The sequence below is a fragment of the Haliotis asinina genome, chromosome 9 (genome assembly GCF_037392515.1).
Source record: "Haliotis asinina isolate JCU_RB_2024 chromosome 9, JCU_Hal_asi_v2, whole genome shotgun sequence".
Lineage (NCBI taxonomy): Eukaryota > Metazoa > Mollusca > Gastropoda > Lepetellida > Haliotidae > Haliotis > Haliotis asinina.
The window spans coordinates 8,650,716-8,673,905 of record NC_090288.1 but is presented as its reverse complement, the minus strand read 5'-3'; the positions used below and the strand labels follow the sequence as shown (position 1 = coordinate 8,673,905).

At 40.9% G+C, this 23,190-nt stretch overlaps 2 protein-coding genes across 3 annotated transcripts; both read left to right on the top strand.

The window, feature by feature from the left end:
* Positions 1-300: 300 nt before the first annotated feature.
* On the top strand, positions 301-10,216 carry LOC137295844 (steroid 17-alpha-hydroxylase/17,20 lyase-like). Its single transcript, XM_067827401.1, has 11 exons — positions 301-387; positions 3,166-3,383; positions 4,447-4,524; positions 4,850-4,948; positions 5,142-5,235; positions 6,280-6,435; positions 6,883-7,091; positions 7,177-7,305; positions 7,727-7,831; positions 8,722-8,856; positions 9,853-10,216. Exons 2-11 carry the CDS (start codon positions 3,173-3,175, stop codon positions 10,197-10,199), a joined length of 1,563 nt encoding a protein of 520 aa, XP_067683502.1. The 5' UTR covers positions 301-387; positions 3,166-3,172; the 3' UTR covers positions 10,200-10,216.
* A 2,881-nt stretch (positions 10,217-13,097) lies between these two features.
* Positions 13,098-22,755, top strand: LOC137297043 (steroid 17-alpha-hydroxylase/17,20 lyase-like). 2 transcript variants are annotated; one of them, XR_010957683.1, is made up of 12 exons: positions 13,104-13,223; positions 14,271-14,439; positions 14,689-14,766; positions 15,140-15,238; positions 15,449-15,542; positions 16,471-16,626; positions 17,989-18,197; positions 19,148-19,276; positions 19,699-19,803; positions 20,146-20,280; positions 20,718-21,770; positions 22,029-22,389. XR_010957683.1 is itself a non-coding variant. In XM_067828997.1 (11 exons), the coding sequence occupies exons 2-11, from the start codon at positions 14,280-14,282 to the stop codon at positions 21,065-21,067; spliced, it is 1,515 nt and encodes a 504-aa protein (XP_067685098.1). In that variant the 5' UTR covers positions 13,098-13,223; positions 14,271-14,279; the 3' UTR covers positions 21,068-22,755. The 2 variants fall into 2 exon arrangements, 1 of the variants encoding a protein (XP_067685098.1); XM_067828997.1 differs by having other exon boundaries at positions 13,098-13,223; positions 20,718-22,755.
* Positions 22,756-23,190: the final 435 nt, after the last annotated feature.

Below are 23,190 nucleotides of genomic sequence, written 5' to 3'. Positions count from 1 at the left end.
CGATGCATGATCATTGAGCAATTCATCTGCATAAGGTTTGCAACTGATACCCGCAATTTAGTGAAGAAGTCAATCTGACCGTTTGATGGGTGGTATATGTAACTAAAACATAAGGCAAAAGAAAAAAGACGGTGCAAATTATCCGCTCACAGATATAGCTTGAAAGGCAATTATCGGAGAATGACAACACCGGGTGTCCAAGCTTACCTGCACCCGCCATATACACTGACACTTTCCTGACACCTTCACAATTCATTCTCACTTACACCGGGGACACCCATATGGAACCTCGGTTGTCACATCAAAGGTGAAGGTCACATTAAATGATCACAAGGACCGACCTGGTTGTGCAATTCTATGCAGGGTTTTGCCCGGTTTTCTGTTCACGTAAGTCCGTCACTGCTCCAGTCAGGACAAGAGACGTCATATTGTGTACTACACGAGTTATTACTGGCGGAAAAATACTTGTCAATACGTTATTATGCTAACTGATCGGTAGAGTATACTCATTGTACTGTAAGCGCTGATTGAGTTATTGATGTGAGGTGAAGGTAGACGTGCTGAAAGTGTATTAAATGAACATTATTAGAAACACTCGTTTAGACACACACACACACACACACACACACACACACACACACACACACATATCTATCTCAAAAGTGAGCCCCCTCGACCCCCTTTTACAAAGAAGCGTATTCAACCCTACCCGGAATCGTTCATCATAGTGTGTGTGTCTATGTGTGTTTATATAGCCAACAATGGGGGCGCGTGCTCTGGGCTTCTTGGTTTTTACTGACAGCAGAAACCCCGTTTTACTCAGGCTTACAGAGTATTAGCTCCATATAAAAGGTTCCTTTTGTATAGTGTTAAGACCCCGTCAAGTACAGTATATATTACCTTGGTGTTAGTTTGGGTCGTTGCATGCCCCTGTGCTTTGACGTAAGTATTGCCGAATTTTCTCCACTTAGAACTCGGGTGCTTGAACATGATTAATTCCACCTAAATCTAATTAATTCCAATCTTAACCAGATTCTCTTCAGCGGGGCTAAACCTCAGAAAATATGATTTTAAATGGAAACAAATGACTTCATTTACTTTGAAATAGAGACTCTTTGATCAGAGTCTCTTAGGAAAAGCTAGATCTTAGACTTGCTTCATTTTGGTCTTTTGAAAGTCAGGGCGTTTGAGAACTATTTATTACACTGTATATTTATACACTGTATGTACGTCTAGCGAAAAAAATCCGAATTATTTGTTTTCCTTATTGTGGAAAGTGACCAGTCAGCGAAGCCGGTTTCGTGGTCCGCGAGCCGTAAGCGCGACTTATTTTAAGATGTATGGTTTCTCCGTTCTTAGTCTCCCTCAGTGTGATGTATAATGGCTACTAAATAATTATCAATGACAAGAAGGACAATTTTAATGCGATGTAAGAAATCTTGTTTAGCTGATATATGTCATTATCTCATATATTTTTTCAAAGTTTTGACACGTTACCAGACAGGCTAATCCGGTAAACCCTCGTAAATCACACTTGTCTTTCAGGCCAGGATATTTCAGAGTGAGTCCTCCAAATATGCTGACCTCACTGAGCAGGTCGTTTGTTAGTGAAGCGGAATGACTGGTAGAACTAAAAGGGGGCCGTATACAAAATGTAGAAGCTGAATCTGATATATATGCATTAATTTATATCTAATTATAAATAAGTTTCATGATATGCAAACAAATATATATTTCATACTTCAGATATATTGTATTTAATCTATTATAATAAAGTTCATATTCAATATTTGTCACTGATCACTGAAGATGCAGTTAACTGTTCAATTCTAAGCGTAAGACGTGCGACTGTTGTGGGAGTGAGAGGTTAAACATTAAGCGTGTCATTGTGATTTTGTTAAATTGATTCATACAATTGTTTTCGCCGCAGTCAGCAATATTCTGGATCACATTATGCACTGACATCATTAGCATCGGTCTACTAACATGAGATACGGTGACATGTGTCAATGTTGTCACAACCCCTAGTGTACAGTACACAACCCCAGTGCACTTAAAATAACCCATGAATCCTTTGACAAATGACAATATGATGGCCACATGAACACCTGCATACACCAAGTTGCGGGTAGAGCAACCTGCAGTAAACTTGGACTGCGTGTCCCAGTCCACCCAGCTGTGAATGGGCACCTCGTTAGGATGAGAGAGACACAACAAACTCGGTGCGCCTAGTGGCAGCAAGCGTTGTATACTCCCCAGGGAGTTGAGACTGAAATACTATGTGCTGTTGAGATTGACATCCGGTGATCGAGGGAAAACTACCAGCACCTTGAACATGCACTAGTGCATGGATATGTGCGCTATATAAATATCCTATATCGTATCGTATCAACCAAGTCCGCGAGCTTCAGCACCCGATCCCATTAGTTGGCTCTTAAGACAAGGATGAGAAGCTGCATAGCGAATCGCACCCTCGTGCCTTTTGATATCAAATATATCACCATGAGTTGATAAAAGAGACCCTCGGAATTTCTTACTTTTATCAATAAGTGGTGATCTGTTTGATCGTGAATCACACTGGGGTGAGATTCTATTTATCATCCAATACTCTACTTAAAAAACAAAATCAAAATCGAAACGTCACATGTAACAACGGCAAGTTCACATGAATACTTGCCTATGAATATATCGAAGTGAACGAGTGACTGAACGGAACGAGTGACAACAATCCGCCATAACAAACGGCGGCATTTATTGACAGCTAATGGAAGTGGAGGTAGTCCGAAAATACTGACAGTCAGTAAATAGCTTAAAACTTACCACTTCTCCCTCTCATCTATAAACCATTGTTGCTAAAAGAAACGTAAAACCCATACTCACTCAATATCGTAAGACATAACGAAAAGTGTCTATGGGATGACTGATAAGTGGTTGAGTGTGTCATCCAACTACATGAGTGACATCCCATAACATATCGTAATGAGAGTTATGTCCCTTGGAAATTCCAGGACCGTGGCTTCCTGAGCTTGAATACTCGATTTGTTCTGATTATGATTTTAGGTTCCTAACCTTGGTTATACAACCCACAAGAAACAGCCCCACGGTGTTTTGTCATTAATGAAGTTAGTGGTGTTCACTCACTGACTCACCCACTGTTGCCCACAGGTAGACCATGCTGGACCTGGAGCTACTGCAGAGACTGCCCTACTCAGACCATCTTCTTGACCTGGTCAAGCGGTGTGAGGTATGGCTACCGAGAAGTCTCGCGGGCCGGGCCGTTCTAGTCGGAACTGTCGCCGGGGTGGCGGCCTATCTGGTAACCAAGAAGAGGTATAAGCTACCCCCGGGGCCCCGAGGCTGGCCACTACTTGGGAACATCCTAGGTATCTCATAATTGTCTATGATTCTAATTTATATCCAATAAATAAAGGGCCGTCCATGATTGATTAGACATTCCATCTTTGACATTGTAAACAAGAGGGACAGCATGTAGTCGGTTACACGCCAGAAATTAAGGTGTGATCATATGTTCGAATCCCGCTGGAATCTCTCAACCCGGAGTAACATGATCATATATTTCAACTTAAACAGAGTTCGAGATACTTAATAAAAGTAGTACCGTCAGTCATGATAGCCTGTCATGTCATAAAGAACGTTCGACATTAAGATGTGTGTTCCAAAGTTTAGATTTGTTTAGAGCTGTTGTTAGATACAGAATCTCACCCAAGTGTGTACTCGGCAAGTCTCAGATATTTGTAACTTGTAGCTCGTGTTGATATAATTATTGATACCAGTAGGAGCGAGGTTGAGATTATGTTCATCATGAGAAAAAACACCCTTAGTTAATTTTCAATAATGAAATTTTTATTGTGTTCATTAAAATTCTGGCAATTTGATTGGTTAACTGGGAACATTTCTTTTGATTTCATTTCCCAATGAATCTAAAAAGCTTTTGTAAGAATCCGCTACGTGGATTCATACAATTTGCACGTTGGTTTTTAGTTTCATACCTCAAGGCAACGTAAGAAATACACAGTCAATCCTTAAATGAAAAAATGTACATGTCTCAACACTGTTCTACCATTAGACTTTCAGTGCCGCATTGTCCAAGCATTGTTACGTCATCATGTTCACACGTCATAGCATTGTCATGGCATTGTTACGTCATCATGTTCACACGTCATAGCATTGTCATAGCATTGTTACGTCATATTCACACGTCATAGGATTGTCATGGCATTGTTACGTCATCATGTTCACACGTCATAGCATTGTCATAGCATTGTACGTCATCATGTTCACACGCCACAGTATTGTCATGGCATTGAACAATGTCTACCGTCAAAAAGATGTCACCTAGGAGATAAGCAGTATCTCCTGTGGAACACAGTTTTGGGATGATACAAATACGTTCATGTTTTGTACTTCATGGCACTCTTTTTGCAGAGTTCAAGGAGACCACCATTTTTGACAAACTGATGGAATGGCAGACAAAATACGGACCCATTATCAGACTCAATTTGGGTACGGCAACATGGACAACATCCAGCTTTGCATCCACTCTTGCGATTCGTCTTAAATGCTAGAAAACATGTTTTCACCCTAACGATCTGAACAGGAAATGCTCCTCACTTAACATGTAGACCCGACAATGAACACATTTTGCTAAATTAAAAATGAATGGTCCCTAAAGTTAAATCATAAGATATGAAAAAAAACCCGAAAGACTTTTTTCATTTGGAACTGTATTCGAGTAATTCCGGACGTCTATGGACTGTATGCCAGACTAGACAAACTTATATCATGTGCAATCTTGTTACAAGCTTTGTTTGTTTGATTTTTGGTCCAGGTCCCGTAAGCGCTGTTACACTCAATAGAATAGACGTTGTCTTGGAGGCTTTGGTGAAACGACAGGCGGACTTTGCTGGGAGACCACAGGCGTACTCTTGTATGTATCATCGTCGTCGTCGTCATCGTCATCATCATCATCATCATCATCATCGTCATCATCTTCATCGTTGAATTATACAGTTATACCAACAAAGGCAACGTTCAGACAATCATTGTGAAAACATAATATGAAGCCTTTGAAGTTCCCCCAGATTGTTATTTGCATTCCATTTCATGATTTGATGTTACAGCGGACTTATTCAGTGACGGAGGACGCAATATCTCCTTGGGAGACTACAGCCCTACTTGGAAACTCCACAGGAAATTAGCTACAAAAGCTCTCAAGTAGGTTTGTGCATCAGATTGTGGATTTATTATAAGTATACTCGTGAAGATGGGGTTAGATCCAGACTGAAGCAACACATACTTTAGTCTGTCCTACAGACCCTGAAGCAAATATATCCAAGAAAGCCCATGCAAGTCTAGAAAATGTGGCAAGTCTAGATTCCCTTAGCTTCTGAAAATGAAGGTCTCAGGGCTCCATTTCATCATATCATTATTTTTTTACTATAAACTTTTTTCAGTAAAATATGTTCATTACAGAGACTAACTGCTAGTCTGCACATACCCGAGAGGGTTAGGGACAAGCGGACTTAGCTGATGCCATGTAAACGTGTTTGCGCAGATCAGGGCTCATGATATCTATCACCAGATTGTCCAGACTTGATTATTTCCAGACCACCGCCATAAATCAGGAATATGCGGAGGGCGGCGTAAACAACAAACACCATGACAGTTTAAATTTTGTGTTTATTATCATATCAGTTAGGCGTGCCTCCAACATTTACTCAATACGATTTAAAATACGGCAGCGATACTGAAAATGTGAATGGCAGTCATTGCACAACTATTCCAAAATGTGTTCTTATGACTTTTCGTATGTAGGATGCCAAGACATCCACAAATGGACTTTGGTCAACCACTGGCATTGTCATATGCTATATATAATATAGAATTTATGAGAGCAGTTTGCTTTATTGCAACTCCAATTTCCAAAATATACGTATATACATATGCTTTTACATACAAAAGGTGTTATATTACGAATAGCTGGACTACATGTATTCATTAAATTACATAAATTTCATAATTCTGCATTATGTTCTTTTAATACCTGTGAAGATCCGGATTAGAATTTATCTTCAGTAACCTGTGCTTGTATCGTATCCCACCTGCGTAGATCTGTGCTCATGCTGTTGATCACTGAATTGTCTGCGGCGTAAACTAAACCCATTCACTATTTTCTTGTAGCAATAACTGTAAAGAATGAAGAGAGTAGATTGAAACGCACATATCATATATGCAGTGATTGTCATTTTCCAATCACAGGTACTACATGACAGGCAACCGACTGGAGCTGGCGTTAGAACGGTCACTTTCCAAAGGCATACAGTTGCTGAAAGAGAAGAAAGGGCCATTCAACCCACATGACATCATCTCCCTGATTGTCTTCAACATCATCAACAATATCTGCTATAATGAGACGTACGTATTGACCAAAATGATGATGATGATGATATATGATGATGATGATGACGATGATGATGATGACGATGATGATGGTGTCCGAATTATTTATTATTATTTTTTATTTATTATTTATTATCCCATAGGCTCTCATCCAACGAACTGGGAGGGTCGATTATGGTCGTCTTTAGCAATATTACAGCAATATTAAATTGCCAGATTTGAGGTTCACACTTTGTACCTACAAAGGGAAATGAACCCAGACCTTCAGCTTAACGAGCGAACTCTTTTACTGCATATCTTCCTCACCACAACAAACATGTCAGGGATCTAAACGTTAACATCGAATCGGGAAAAGTTACTTACCCATAACTGAACAGGTTTGTTTACAAGTTGCCATATCAACGACACGAACTTTAAATGTATGGCAAATATGTTGGGAGACCCATTCACCCTTACTTTCAGTTGCGACATCAACGACGCGTACTTCAAGCGTATGTCAAATGTGCTGGACACTGCTTCGGATGGAGTGGGCAATGGCTTCCTTGAGGATATATTCCCCCCTCTCCGACTCTGCCCTACACAAAAGATGAGAGTTATGATGAAGCTCGTGGAAGACTTCTGTGACTGCCTACGTGAAGGGTTAAAGAAACACAAGCAAACTCTATCACAAGGTGAACTTTTGGGTTTGTAGAACTGAAACTCGCTCACTATTTATTATTATTTTAATCCTTGTGATCATGTCTGTTTCGTCCACAGGTTCCATCCGTGATTTTTGTGATGCACTATTGGTGGCCCAGGAGGAGGCCATTGAGGAGGAAGACCCCGATCTCATGTCACAGATGTCTGATAGACACATTGTTCAGACATTAGGAGACATATTTGCAGGTTTGTTTGACTCTAAAGTGCCACCACCTTGAAAATGTTTGTTCCTTAATTTACCGTAGTCGGGGGTTTGAATCCTGCCCTCATTATGTTCCTTGGCCGAGGAGATGCCGCTTTACATGGTTCTAAGGCTGTAGCCGTATTGAACTTCATCAGTCTGGCCAATCCTGTACAAAACACTCAATCACAGTCACGCACTCGACCCATGAAGGTCCGGGGTAGAATAAGTCTTCAGCAATTATGTCTTGCCATAAAAGGCGACATGTCATCACTTTCCAGTTGGGCTAATCCGTGCTCATGCTGCTGATCACTGGATTGTCTGGTCTGATTGTCTGGATGATTTACCACCGCCGCCATATAGCTGGAATATTTCTGAGTGCAGCGTAAAACTAAACTCACTCACTCACTCACTGTATTATTGCAGCTGGAATGGACACATCCCGCTTCACCCTCCTGTGGACTCTGTTATACCTGGCCATGCACCCGGATATTCAGGACAAGCTGCACCAGGAGATAGACCAGGCCTTAGGTGAGTCACAATAACACTAAGAATTATTTGTGCAGACTAGCCTCTCTGATCGACCTCCATGGAGTCTATGTGGAGAGTTGAGGGGGAGGGACGCCGTAGAGTGGACAAAAGGCGACTGGACTGAAATGTGAAACAGAAGGCTTTCTGTTTGCTGCTCAGGACTGAGAATCCGGAAGTACCATTTTACATCATGTCACGTGATGAAGTTAACAAGACTGCACGTGGCAGGAGATGCCTGACTCTAGCACAGACGCAGCAAGTCAGATATTGACGTAACCTGCTTCGCCTTCTAAACATCAGGCATAATTTGTCATGGCTGACACTGGATGATTCAACAGAAATACTGCAAACCAGATTAGAACAGTTTTACTCACCAATACTACAAGGATATGTTATTAGAATTGGTTTTCAGCAACCCATGCATGTCATAAAAGGCGATAAAGTGAATCGTGTGGTCAGACTCAGACTCAGCTGATTTGTGTAGATGGATGTTCATGCTGTTGCTCAATGGATTGTCTGGTCTGGTCCAGACTCAACCTTTCACAAACCACATAGGTGGAATATTGCCGAGTGCGATGTTAAACAACAACCAACCAACCAACGTATCCACTAAGGTTACATCATATTCTCTCGCAGTATTCCTTTATCGATTTGAAGTAATGTTCATAAGCACAATATATAGTTATATATATTATTCTGTATGTTTCGTTATTTGCCTTGAAAAACTGTGGAAGTTGCTCATGCCGTATCAAACAATATTCATTTTATATTTCATTTCACACCCACAACTTCTGGCATCCGTCATGATATTGCTGGAATATTGCTAAAAACGAGGTAATACCACACTCACTTACTCCCTCACTCACTCACTCACTAATTTACACCCACAGGTGCTCGACCCTTTCCCAAAGTTTCAGACAGGAGTAATCTCCCCTTCACCGAGGCCGTGCTGCACGAGAGTATGAGACTCAACACGGTGGTTCCTCTTGGCGTACCACACAAAACACTGTGTGATACACATATTGGTAGGTTAGCGTTACCAACTGGAGACAATATTCAACACTATGTTTTCTCTTAGAACGCTACATTCACTTATTATGTGAAAGCATTCATATGTTAATATACATTGTTCACTGGTCTCAGAGACAAACTGAGTTACCCTTTACCACTTAGAGCGTACAGCTATCCATGGGCCCCAGTGTCTATCTTATCAATCACCTCAATGTTAATTTCTAATCTTATATTATGAGGAGTGCCAGAGTCAGATAGAAATTTTCACTAGATTTTCAAATGGCATAGAATCTAGCAAAACATCAGAAATTTCCGTATATCATACGTGACTTATATAATTATTCAAGATACTAACACAAAGTACCAACTGAATTCTCACTGTTCGGCCTTCCCAGCGGTCAGCATTGAAAATTATTTCTATTGTAAGAGGGCTGGACTGAAAATAATAGAAAGGCGCACAGTCAGTCAGAAAACGACATTTATGTCTGAGGTAAGAAAGTCAGAAATGTCTACACGATGTTTTGCCTTGAAACATTACAATTGCAAAAGCACTAATATCTCCATGTGATAACCGGTGCAATTGCCCACATGTGTACAGTGTGTGAAGCCCATTTCTAATGTTCCCCGCTGTGATTTTGCTGGGATATTGCTGAAATCGGCGTGAAATCCCACTCACTCATTCATTTTGTCACTGACACGTGAATTCGAAGGTCCCGGGGTAGAATAAGTCTTCAGCAACCCATTCTTGCCACAAAAGGTGACTGCTTGACGTAAAAGGCGACTAACGGGATCGGGTGGTGAGGCTCGCTGACTTGGTTGACTCATGCCATCGGTTCCCAGCTGCGCAGATCGGTGCTCATGCTGTTGATCACTCCATTGCCTAGTCCAGACTCGATTATTTACAGACCGCCGCCACATAGCTGGAATATTTCTGAGTGCGGCGTAAGACTAAACTCAGTCACTCATTTTGTTCTGGATTCGTGTTAATATACTTCCTGGTGATGTTTTAGGTGAATACGACATCCCTAAAGGATCCTTGGTCTTTATTAACCACTATGCTCTGCATCACGACCCGGAACAGTGGCGTGACCCGGAAGTATTTCGACCGGAAAGATTTCTGGACGAGACAGGCAAGATGGCCCCGAAACCAGAGAGTTGGCTTCCGTTCTCCGCCGGAAGAAGAGTGTGTCTTGGAGAGAGCGTGGCCAAACCCGAGCTTCACCTCTTGTTGGCTGGGATTCTGAGACATTTCAAAATTTCTCTCCCTCCTGGAACCAAACTGAACTTTGAACAAAGAGGAGGGTCGTTTGTAAACATTCCCAATGACTATGAAATTACCGTTGAAGCCCGGGTGTAGGTGAACTCTGCCTATTGTGTGCCTACAGCATCTCTCTTTTGAATCAAATGAAAGCCTCTAAACCATTTCCATACTCATTAAATCAGTTGTAAGACTATGAGCAGGCGACTTTTTCATGGTTGAAGTCGTCCAACTCTAAATTATTTTGACCATAGGGCCTTCTATGGGTAACCATATAATTATTCCTCCACCCCTCCCCATGACTGGTATCGATTGAGGTTACAACTCTGTCATGTTTTTAACCTACCACAAACAGCCCAGTATCAGTAACACCATGTACTGTAGCCTCCTTGGCCATAGTTCAGTCAGCAGTACTAAGTACATTGAGCTCACGACACAGAGGAATTTAATATTCATAATAAAAGGGATAACTGCGTTATAGTATTTGTCCACAGTCTTTAAAATACTCACTGGATATATTTCATTTGTGCAACTGTATATTTCTTCAGTACTGTCTTGAACAATGTATACTAACCGGGCATGTCAGTTCATCACCCAGAGAGCTATTCACATAACCAGATTTTGCGTTTTTACGATCCAGATTTCTTTGGAAATAAAATATGTTTAAACCATGCTGGAATATTGTCAGCCTTCCTTTCCGTTGTGAATCATGTGCGGATGTGTGGTGTATCATGTGCACATGTGTGCCATGTGCAGATGTGTTGTGTACCATGTGCAGATGTGTTGTGTATCATGTGCATATGTGCTGTGTACCATGTGCAGATGTGTGTCATGTGCAGATGTGTTGTGTATCATGTGCAGATGTGTCATGTGCAGATGTGTTGTGTACCATGTGCAGATGTGTATCATGTGCAGATGTGTTGTGTATCATGTGCAGATGTGTTGTGTATCATGTGCAGATGTGTATCATGTGCATATGTGCTGTGTACCATGTGCAGATGTTGTGTATCGTGCTGTGTGCCATGTGCAGATGTGTATGATGTGCAGATGTGTGCCATGTGCAGATGTGCACTTAAAGCATTTGTCTGTAAATGATGAAGCTTGTTCACGTTCTTACTTGTTTGATTTATGTATTTTATGTAATACCAACGTGGACAGTGCTTTTGTGGTATGACATCGTCTTTAGGTAAGTTTAACTTCTCACGTCATCGTATCCCATCGTACATCGATGCTCATGACGTTGAGCACTGGATTGTTTGGTCCAAATAATTTACAGATCGCCATCATATAGCTGGAATATTGCTGAGTGTGACGTTGAACAGGAAACAAACACACTTCTCGTGTGTATCGAAACTGTTAAGTTGTCTAAGTTTGTGAACTATTTGCAATCACTAGATTAATCTACCCAAGAGTGTCAATCCTGTGACGCTCTATTTACCCATTACCAACCATTTACGAGTGCACTAAATACAATGTATATATAACACACCTAACCCTGCTCATACAAAATTTCGGAGGTACTGAAATGCATGAAATTACAGCATTTATATAATATACACTTGCTGAAAATCACATGAAACCAATGGCTAAATCTGCACACCTGTGAAACACACGCAAATGCAGAGTTGAATGTTCGTTCTAACACCGTTTAAATGTGCGTAGATCTGACAGCAGATGATACGTGGATGATTTCAGACGTTGCTAATATGGCCGCCGGATGACACTTGCATATCTTTAGATTCCACTCTAGAATCTGTCATAAGATCTTGTCTCATATAAAATAGGTCCGCAGTACCAATAAAGTAGTACACTACACTCGTCATTTGCGTATAATTAGACTCTCCAATATTGTCGCTAGGGGTTCTACCATATAAAAGATACAAATATTGAGAGAAGCATACGTAAATTAGGTTACAACCAAAGATTTTTACAAAAGTGTCGTTTGATTGTCTCTTGCTTACTGATACTCTGGGAACGCAGCTTCATCTAGACTGTGATGGTTGTGTGTCTCTAGAGGATTGTTGCGTCCACATACACAAGCGTTCGAATCAGATGATGACGTCACTTCAAGGTCCGAGTGGTCAATCAGCCACTGGTCAGTATTTTCCATAGCGGTTGTGCCATCGGTTGCAACAAAATACTTTGAACCGATAGATGGTACATATGTTACACCAGTTAGAGATTATGAATTCTCTAATCAGCATTTATTTCAGATTTAACAGTGTTCAAGTCTCTCACGGCCGGTCCTGGACGAGTCTCAACATCGTTTGAGAGCAAGATTTGTTGTGGGATCACCTGATGATCAGAACCTCCATGCCCAAACAATGAGACACGCCAGTGAACACGAGGTCATGGTATGTGACGTCACTGATCAAAACACAGTAATGTTCGCTTGGGATAAATCGATCAAAGTTGTGTAGATTTTCAGAAATTATGACATCATTGGTCAACAGACAACAGCAAATGCAGTAAGGAGTATAGGGGACTCCGACGGACTGTCTGAGGTGGATGGACGCGGTGGTTTGTCATATCAAGCTGAGGCTGTCGCCCACTACAACATTTCAGCTGTTAATCTTGTACCAGTTGCTTCAAAAACATGTTTGAGCGGGTCAGGCGGCTGGCTTTGTGTGCTGGCAATTACGTGCCTGACTCTGAGGGTGTGGATTTGAATCCCGGATGGACTCAACTCAAAAAAAGTACTACAATTTGTTCTTTACTAAGAAAATGTAATCCCAAATATAACTTATGTTATATTTGACCACTTTGTAAATGGCATTGTGTTATCATAGTAAAATAACTGGTCTTTCTTCTTAGATTGTGCTGTTCTAGTACTTATATGACAACAGAGATATTATCTATATCAGGGGATTTCCCTAAATAAATCCCTAATTGTTTCCATAAATAAATGTTGGATTTTGAACTGATCACCCCACCCAAATCCCCCACCCGCTTCCCCCTTTAACGATCAAAACACGCATGAGCCACTGTCACGAGACCGTTTGTAAACAGTAAGGTCACGTGATCACACTCACCAGTACTGGGTCTTGTTTGTGCGGATCTGTGTCTCGGGGTACAGTGACATTGAAACATACAGCCTTCTGCAGCGGATCTATCTACGTAAACGTAAGTTCCCACCATTACTGAACTGACACTAATCAGCCCCACAGACTATCTATCATCGGGCCATGTTGGCGTTTCAGTCTATTGCCCACTTATGAGTTACCCATGACCTATTTACTTGAGGGTCTAAACGGGTTTCACTTTTGTCCATGGCGAATGTCAAAAAATTATAGGCATATGAATTTGTTCGGGGGCGTATTACACCCAATGCAAGTCTTAAAAGTAACTGGTTGAAATCATATTGCAACTAACCTGCTATAATCGAGTCTGACATCCAGCCTATATAATGCATTGATGCTTTACATTGATCGACTCTTTGCATTGTATGTGATCATTTGGTCAACTTGACCTGCTGTAAATCATTATCTCCCATAATAGGGGGTAATACAGGCGACGCGTCTTCTGTCTGTCTGTCTGTCAGTCCAGCCGTCTCTGGACCACAAGTCGAAATCCTTGTAATATTTTCCAACGAAAATTGGCAGTTGTTTAAACAGATCTCAATGCGGTCCATTTTACAATTTACTTTTTCGATTTCTATGGAAACACTTCGTACTTTGTCTCACAAGGGAGCGGATTTTCCGGAGCACAACTAAAAACCACGTTCAACTTCTTTCAACAGAAAGTGTCAGGCGAATCACACAGGTCCTATAGATGAAGCAGTATTTTTCTGATGCCACTGAAGCATGTTAGACTATTCAGAAATTGGGGTTAATGTGTTAACCGAGGTTTTGCGTTTAAAATTAAAACAATTTTTACACATTTTTCCCATGTTTCCAGGACAAAAAATTTGACATTGACGTTTTTTATATAGTAGTGAGCCCATCATTATCACATATATTCCTTTATGAAACTCTGTACATTCCAAGGCCAGGTTATGAAGTCGTGCTTTTTGCTATTTGGGGATTTGTAGAATTTTTATTTCTTCAATATCCTTGGCAAGGACTTCCAAATCTCAGAACATGGTATCTTAATATAACCCCTATTATTGTTCTTAGAAAGATTATATGAAACTTCACAGGCCTCTTCTAATGATTCTTGTTTTCAATTTAGTCAAACGCCATGCCTGCAACTTTGGCATGGATCTACTCAGCCGTTTTTGAGTACCGGATCACGCTTATGCTGGTTTTGGCAGTGACGGTGATGGTGTATTTCATGACCCGGAAACGTTACAAATTTCCACCAGGACCACGTGGTCTCCCGTTGCTTGGCAACATTTTGGGTAAGTTAAACACCGAAGCAGACGGAACATATTTAGACAATGAAGTCTTCAATTATATAACTGTCCTGAATTTAGGTCTGCACGAACATACTCTCATAATGTAAACAAATAAATACATTTCAAGTTCCACGCTTATATAGCTTAGACAAGTGATGCTCACATATTTCGTGGTCCTACCCAGGTATGTTTATATGTTTTTAATGTTCACAAATAATCAAAATACACGTGCTTTGTTACAATCAATTGCAGCTGTACAAAACAAGTCACTGTACCGGTTTCTGATGCAGCTGGAAAAGAGGCACGGCCCGGTGATTACCCTTGACTTTGGTAAGGCAGCATCTGATTCCACCCAAAGCTTTTATTAGAATAAAATAATAATTACTTGGATTGTTGTTAAACGTCGCACTCAGCAGAAATTCAGATAAATGCCGTCAGTCTGTAAGTAACCCAATCTGGACCAGACACTTTAGTGTGCAGCGATGGGGATACCATGACATGCATCAACCAAGTCAGTATGTCTAACCACTCTATCACAGGCTCGTCCCAGCATGAGTTGTTGAAGAATAATTCAAACATGGATCTTCACTGGTCCAAATTAAGGATGATCGTTGGTCTGAGACCGTTATGGATTTTACCATGTACAGGCCATGGTCCTATGGCTGGGATATTTCGTACTGTCACAAAATCTTGTCCCTTGTAGGTCCCGTACGCTGTGTGTTTCTCAACAACGTGGAGGTTGTCCAGGAAGCGTTCGTAGGGAAGTCTGTGGACTTTGCTGGTCGCCCAAAGACGTTCTCGGGTTTGTTAGATAAATAACATAAAAGAACGATAAAATTGTGATCAAACAAACACAATGCTTTCTTGAAATAACAAATTCTATTTTCCGTTCAACAAGTGATGACAAGCATAACTAAAGCACGAGAATACCATTTCTATAAACTTTGGAAGGTTAATTTTTAATCACTGTTACGTCCTACAACGTGTCAGTTATTTGCTTCGATTATTTCAGGACTGGCTTTCACCGAGGGAGGCAAGGACATTGCTTTCACAGATTATGGACCGACGTGGCAACTTCATCGGAAACTAGCACTGAGGGCTCTCAAGTAAGTCGAGAAACTACTACAGATATTTCGTAACTTATTGTATCTCACGTATTTGTGTTTGTTTGGTTGTCAAATTCAAAACATGGCAGTTTGGCCAGTTCAACTTAAGCTTCGGTACATCGACTATTTAATCTCGTTGAATAACGACCAAATAACAATTGCCCTTTTCTGATTTACCCACCATTTGATATTAAGGAGGCAGGTGAGATCGCCCCAACTGTTTCAAATTCAGATCTGTGAATAAAGATTCAGAGTGACAAAGACCCTCCACAAGCCTGTATGACAAAAGGGGTGATTTCAACTTTGCAGTAGCCAACTTCCCTTTCATGTCGCTCGATAATCCAGCCTTTCGTGGTTAGATTTCACCTTCAAGGTACAATCGAGGGTGGTCTTTTTATCAGGATTTCAAAGCGCGTCATGCCACTCTTTCTCAGAAGTTGCATTGTTTGATAAAGGTTACAACATGCAAGGCCTCTGTAAAGCTTTCAAGAGGTCCTTTATTAGACATTTAGAGGCATTTTCCAAATTTGATGACAAATATTATCAGCGACAGAAATGTCCGATGCAATTACCTACATATACCATATATACGTTCCCGAATTACTGGTCTTAGCATATATATATATGACGGGTACCACCAGTAGTGTAGGATACGCTCACCTTTTCGAGAACACTTGGTATCATCACTGTTTTATAGAGATTCATAAATACATGCTCTGTGATCGTATCTCATTGTGATAATCACTGGATTGTCTGATTCAGAGCCGATTTGTTAGAAACCAGAATGTACATCTAAAATACTGCTGAAACAGTATCTGCTCAAGATAAAGCCACAACTATAGTTGACCCTGCTTTTGGCAGATATTCCTTATGAATGTGGAAAGGATTTTCGGTAAAATCTAACTTTGGAAGATTGTTTGTTTCGTAGATACTACATGAAAGGTGAGAGGTTTCAAGACACGATAGTTGAGGTTATGGAAGCTGTTGCGGTAGAAATGGGGACTAAGACGGGGTCCTTTGACATCTACAACTACATCAACCTCGCCATCTTCAACATCATCAGCAAGATCTGCTTCAATGAGAAGTGAGGAAAATAAATGTGACTTCATATTTGTTACAGTTCGCCACCATGATGTTTAGTTCTGGTGAAAGACACTGGTTTAATTATAACAAAATGCCCTTTATTCCTACCGTTCTGCATGACTTGAAATCTGGTCTAAACTATTTCTCAATTTATGGCACTTTGACCGTGAAGGTCCGGGGTAGAATAGGCCTTCAACAACCCATGCTTGCCATAAAAGGTGACTATGCTTGTCGTAAGAGGTGACTAACGGGATCGGTTGGTCCGGCTCGCTGACTTGGTTGCACATGTCATCGGTTCCCAATTGCGCAGATCGATGCTCATGCTGTTGATCACTGGTCCATACTCGATTATTTACAGACCGCCGCCATATATCTGGAGTGCGACGTAAAATTAAACTCACTCACTTGTTCCGCGTCCCGCGGTTGTGCTTTGTAGATTTCCCGATGTTTGTACCGAAGTACCACTTGTGAAGGGATGGGCAAAACAACTGCAATATGTAGGTTTGCATGTTATTTGAAGATATAACACTAAGAAAGCGAATTAGAACTGATCTTCAGCAATATGTTTATCTCTCGGTATATAATGCAGGGACACAGTCAATACCTCGGCCTTCTGTTCGTCTGTAATCATTTCGTTTCCGGAGCATGACTAAAAACCGTTCAATATTTTTCAACCAAAATTGGCATATATATCAAACAGAACCTACAATGGTGGCTTTTGCTATTTACAGATTTTTGGCATTTTAATATTTCTGGATTTCCTTGGAAACAGTTTGGTCCTAATTGTTTCCGAAGCATAAATAAAAATCGCTCAATATCTATCACTAAAACTAGGCAGATATATGAGACAGAATCCAGTCAGATGTTTGGCATTTTAGGTTTCTATGGTTTCCATCGAAATGATCTGGACTTAGTTTCGATGAAAATCAAGGGTGGGCCTGAACTCGAAAACTGTTCAGTATATTATAGACGACTTGGCAGATATATTAAACAGATCTTGAAACGATGTCTTTCGCTATTTGCAGATTTTTGACAGTTATGTTTTTCTACATTTCCATGGAAACATGGACTTGGTATTAAAAATTCAAGTTGGACTTTAAGTAACTGCCAGATGATGTATTCCTTCACATTTGTGGGGACCGGCGGGGTTTTGTCATCTTCTGGTGACTCTTGTCTTATCCTGGGGGACGGCTGGTCAGGCCCGGTTACCTGGTTGCCTAATAAGTATCGTACCATACTTACGTAGATCGATGTTCATGACGTCAACCACTGTCTTTTTTTTTTGTTTAGACATATTTTAACAGACTGTGATATGGCTGGAATAGTGAGGATGGCGGAGTGTATAAAACAGTTTTTGTGTTAGGTTTTCATCGGACAATGAAGAGTTCTTGAGCGTCTGTAAAGGACTTGACACCTTCTCTGCAGAAGCAGGAAACGGGTTCTTGGAAGATGTATTCCCTCCTTTAAGACTTTATCCAACGGCGAAATTCAGGAAGTTCCTGAACATACAAAACTCGCTGATGGACTTCGTTTACAAGAGGATCAACGCTCACAGAGAAACGTTTAAAGCAGGTAAATGTTCTGTTAATGATAAAAGTTACCACGTACCAGTTCTTGAAATTATCCGCGATTAATCGATTAAACAACACGTTTTTTGCTGGTTGCTATAGCTTCTGTGGCAAGTGAAATAAACGTCAAATTTTGTGTAACATTTTCTCTGGTCTACAATGGCCTGTGTTCCCTATATTGTCAATCTCAGGAAATGAGAATCCAGACATGGAAGTAATCTAGTCTTGCCCTGACACCAGTGACGATGTGATACCAGGACACCCAATCAACAAATTCTCCGAATCTGACCACCCAATGACCAAAGTATGGTTATTTCGGGACAGTACTGATCATGAATCTCTGCGGGATGATCCACTGAACTCTGTGACATATTATAACGATAATTATCGCGCTTGTACTTACCGCATTTGTTTCCTGAAGAACGTTTGACATTTGCATGGTATGAGTTTCGAAATGGTTTCATTCCTTTCTGATAGTTAAATTTACGGCATTTTTGTAAAAATCCCATCACATGTGACCTCCAAAATGTCTGGCGTCGATTATCCAAAGCTAAAATATTCCCAAGCGATAGTAAACAACCTCTTGAGGCAAACTGATTAAACCATAATTTCGTACTTCTTTATCGCTTTTTTTTATCGCTACAAAATCAATATGTAAATCGGCAGAAACATGTTGTTGCAATTTATTCATTAACTGCATTAAATGCAAACAAACAATGATGTCAGCATTGGAGAGAGCGGGAATGTTAATTTGAGTGGGTCACGCAAGTTTACGTACCAACGGATCAGTCTGCCGATTTTAAAGTCAAGGTCATCGTGAAGACTTTTAACGAATGGTTAACTTTACTCGTATCAGACTTAAATGTTTCTTTAAAACCTCATATAAAATATCAGTGTCATTGTAAAATATAGAGGTTGTGTTGCGCTTTTACCATCAAAAACCTGGATTTTCAGATACACAACGTGACTTCATAGACGCCATGTTGATTGCCCAGAAAGAGGCTGAGGAGGAGGAGGATCCGGAGCTACTTGCGCAGTTCACCAACACGCATCTCGGTCAGACAGTGGCAGATGTTTTCGGAGGTAATCAAGGAATATATTAATCTAGCCAAAAGCCTCGCGAGAAGCTAGGAGGGTCGTTCTACTTAAGCAAATATCTTTGAAATCGGTAAATTGGTTTGACAGAAATATAATATTGTTTGTCAAAAGAGAATGATGTATATCCACGATCGAACGTAGCTACAAACACATATAATTAAACTGTGAATATTAAATTCCCAGTTTAGTTTACATTATGTTGTCTTTAACGGTAAGGTAATCTAGCGGTTGAGCCGTTTGCTCGTCACGCCAAAGATACGGGTTCGATTCCCAATATGGGAACTGTGTGTGAAGTCCATTTCTGGTGCACCCCACCGTGATATTTCAGGAATACTGCGACCTAAAACTCACTCACTTACAACTGTCTTTTAAAACCATAATTTACGTTATAAACTTTTCACCGACAGCGGGACTGGACACGTCTCGACAGACTCTGTACTGGACAGCCTTGTATCTAGCCGCATACCCGGAAGTACAGGCGAAACTCCATGCGGAAGTGGACAGTGTGTTGGGTAGGAAAACATTTAGAACTCAAATAATTTTCAGACTAGAGTTTGCTAAGCATTTAGACCGGATTCGCTATCAGTGCTGCAAGATATAGTATTTACGCCACTGGTAAATCCGAATTATATAGACAGACGGGCTGTAGGAACGTTACCACTTTCAAGATTTACTTTGCTACAACGGAATTATCGAAATGAGAGCCTCGCACTCATACGGTTTTATTAAGATCTGTTTCCGAAGTAAACATAAGCAAAAAGAGTCAATAATCTAGAATAAAAAAGAAACGAATACAATTATGTAGAAAAGGATTGTTTCATTGTAAGGATTGTTTCTGACAAACTGTTTCACAGGTGAGCGACTAGTGCCGATGCTGTCTGAGCGACACAAACTGCCGTACACCGAAGCTGTGCTCTTTGAGAGTATGCGTAAAGGGACAGTGGCACCTCTGGGTCTCCCCCACTCAACCACTTGTGATACAACTGTCGGTAAGACTGGGTAGGGTGTGGGAGTGTGTTATCTATTTATGTAAACAGTTAATATTTTGCCCAATTATTTGGGTCTCTATACATTGGCATTTACATAGTACTGATCTGGCAAGGTGATGCTTTTTAAAATGTGTTCTTATGAAGAGATAAGGATGGCACACTGGTCCTGGGCGCGGAATTGCACTTATGAACTGTCCAGGATCCACAAACCGAGGGATCGAACCCCGGACTTTTCCAGAGTAAGATCCCCTTGGTATGCCAACTTGAGACTTTCGGAGTTACATGCGAGTAACATGTCTCATTTTGTACTTAACTCCGCTTTAAACTGAAACACTGCTCGAAGCTGTGAACTCACTCGCCCCTTGCTCACCTAACCCAAAACCCATCCACACACTTACTTTCACAGTTCAGTGTATTTTTAATTTACATTTTATCAGCTGGCTACGAAATTCCGAAAGGGACGATCGTGCTGGCCAACATCTTCGCTATCCACCACGACTCCAGACACTGGAAGGAACCGGAAGTGTTTAATCCCGAACGTTTCCTGGACGATTCAGGAAGGTTTGTGCCGAGGACTGAAAGTTGGATGCCTTTCGCTGTCGGCAAGAGATCGTGTATGGCGGAAGCGTTGGTCAAACCGGAACTGCATGTAGTCTTGGCCTCTTTCATGAGGTGTTTTGAGTTTCGCATGCCGGACGGAGTGACCCCTGACCTTGAACCGGAAGAAGGAAGCATCACCTTTGTGCCTAAGCGTTATCAGGTTGTCGTCAAAAAGAGATTTGCGTGAGATGGACAGATGTGATAGTCCAGTTGATGTCCACATCTACTTAGAAGTCCAGTTGTACAATTGACTTGAATATACGTCGCATAAATGCTGTCAGCTTATGTAAGAGTAAACTCGTAGAAGGAAATGCTTTAGTATGCTCCAGTATTTCTGTATGGGAAGCATGTACACGCGAATGTCGTACTTTTTAATGCACAGAGCATCTAATGTGTCTATTTCACTTTGAATCTCTGTAACTGCTTACATCTGCATTCATGTGTACTTCTGCCAAATGGTTCTATCATAACCAACAACCACGTAGGTGTGTCATCTCCTCTAGCCATGTGATACTATCGTTTCCTCTGGCTATGTGGCTCTATCGTTTCCTCTAGCCATGTGGCTCTATCGTCTACTCCAGCTATGTGGTTCTTTCGTTTCTTCTAGCCATGTGATACTACCGTCTCCTCTAGCCATGTGATACTACCGTTTCCTCTAGCCATGTGGCTCTATCGTGTACTCCAGCTATGTAGTTCTTTCGTTTCTTGTAGCCATGTGATACTATCATTTCCTCTAGCCACGCGGTTCTATCGTCTACTCCTGCTATGTGGTTCTTTCGTTTCTTCTAGCCATGTGGTACTACCGTCTCCTCTAGCCATGTGATTCTACCGTCTCCTCTAGCCATGTGGCTCAATCGACTTCTCCAGCTATGTGGTTCTTCCGTCTCCTGGTATGTATACGTGTTACTATTCAGTGCGTAGAGAAGCCAGTGTGTCTATTTCACTTTGAAATCTATGTAACTGCTTACATCTGGGTCCATATGAACTTCTGCCAATTTTTTTCTACTGTATTTTCTAGAATTATATTGCACATAATAACATAGTAGCACTTGTTCCTTTGTCACAAGAATCCATGTGGCTATATTATCACCTCTCGGCATGTGATGCTATCGTCTCCTCTAGCCATGTCATACTATCATCTCCTCTAGCCATGTGATACTCTCATCTCCTCTACGTGGTTCAATCGTCACCTCCAGCCATGTGGTTCTATCGTCAACCCTCGCCATGTAGTTCTATTGACACCTCTATCCATGTGGTTCTATCGTCACCTCCAGCTTGCGTGGCAATTTGCATTAACATAAATATACATGTCATTGATCTGAAGTCACAAACGGTGTGTCCCCTCCATTTGCTTGTGAGCATGTTTTATCCGTCACCTGTCGCTGAAAGATACTTGGTGTTTCTATTTCACTTGGAAATATTTATAACTGCTTACATCTGCGTCAGTATGTTATAATCTACGATGTTTTGAAAATATATTGCAAATAATAAAAATACACTTCGTTTGTTTGTTGTTTTCTTTGTTTTTATTTATTTTTTTGGGTGTGTGTGTGTGTGTTTGTTTTTGTTTTTTTGTTTGTTTGTTTTTTTTGTTTTTTGTTTTTTGTTGTTTTTTTTTGTTGTTGTTTTTTTGGGGGGTGTTTGTGTTTGTTTTGGTTTTTTTTTTTGGTTTTTGGTTTTGGTTGTTTTGGGGTTTTTTTGTTTTGTTTTATTTATGTCTAATGGATTAAGACAGTCCACTTACGAAATTGCTAGTTTCCGGGAAGTGAACATATCAATAGAATAGATAGAATATAGTACTGATATTAGAATATAGGACTGACTATGAAATGTCCAAACGTAGAATGTTATGTATGATAAAACTGTTGCAACGTCTTTGGTTTACTTAATGTCCACATTAAACGCGACATCAGCCGAGTCGTCCCAGCGTGGATCGTTACTCATGATACCAATGTGTTACTCTTCACACAACCCGGGAAATTCCGGGTTATAGTCGGTGTTCAGCAACCATGCTTGTAATATGAGGCGAATAACGGGATCGGAAGAGGCGAGTAACGGGATCGGGTAGACAGGTGTCTCTAGAAGTTTTGGCCTAGAAAACAATACGTGGTCAGGTCCCTCTCACCAGTTAATATAAACATGCTGGAGATGAGAGCAGTATTATTAGCCATCCAGCACTAGGCACTTATCTTCAGGAATTTCTCACTACTAGTTGCCATGGACAATGCCACGGCATTTGTCTATGTCAACAGACATGGTGGAACCAATTGTCATGACAACGAGAGAACTGATCCACTTTCGGGTACTGAG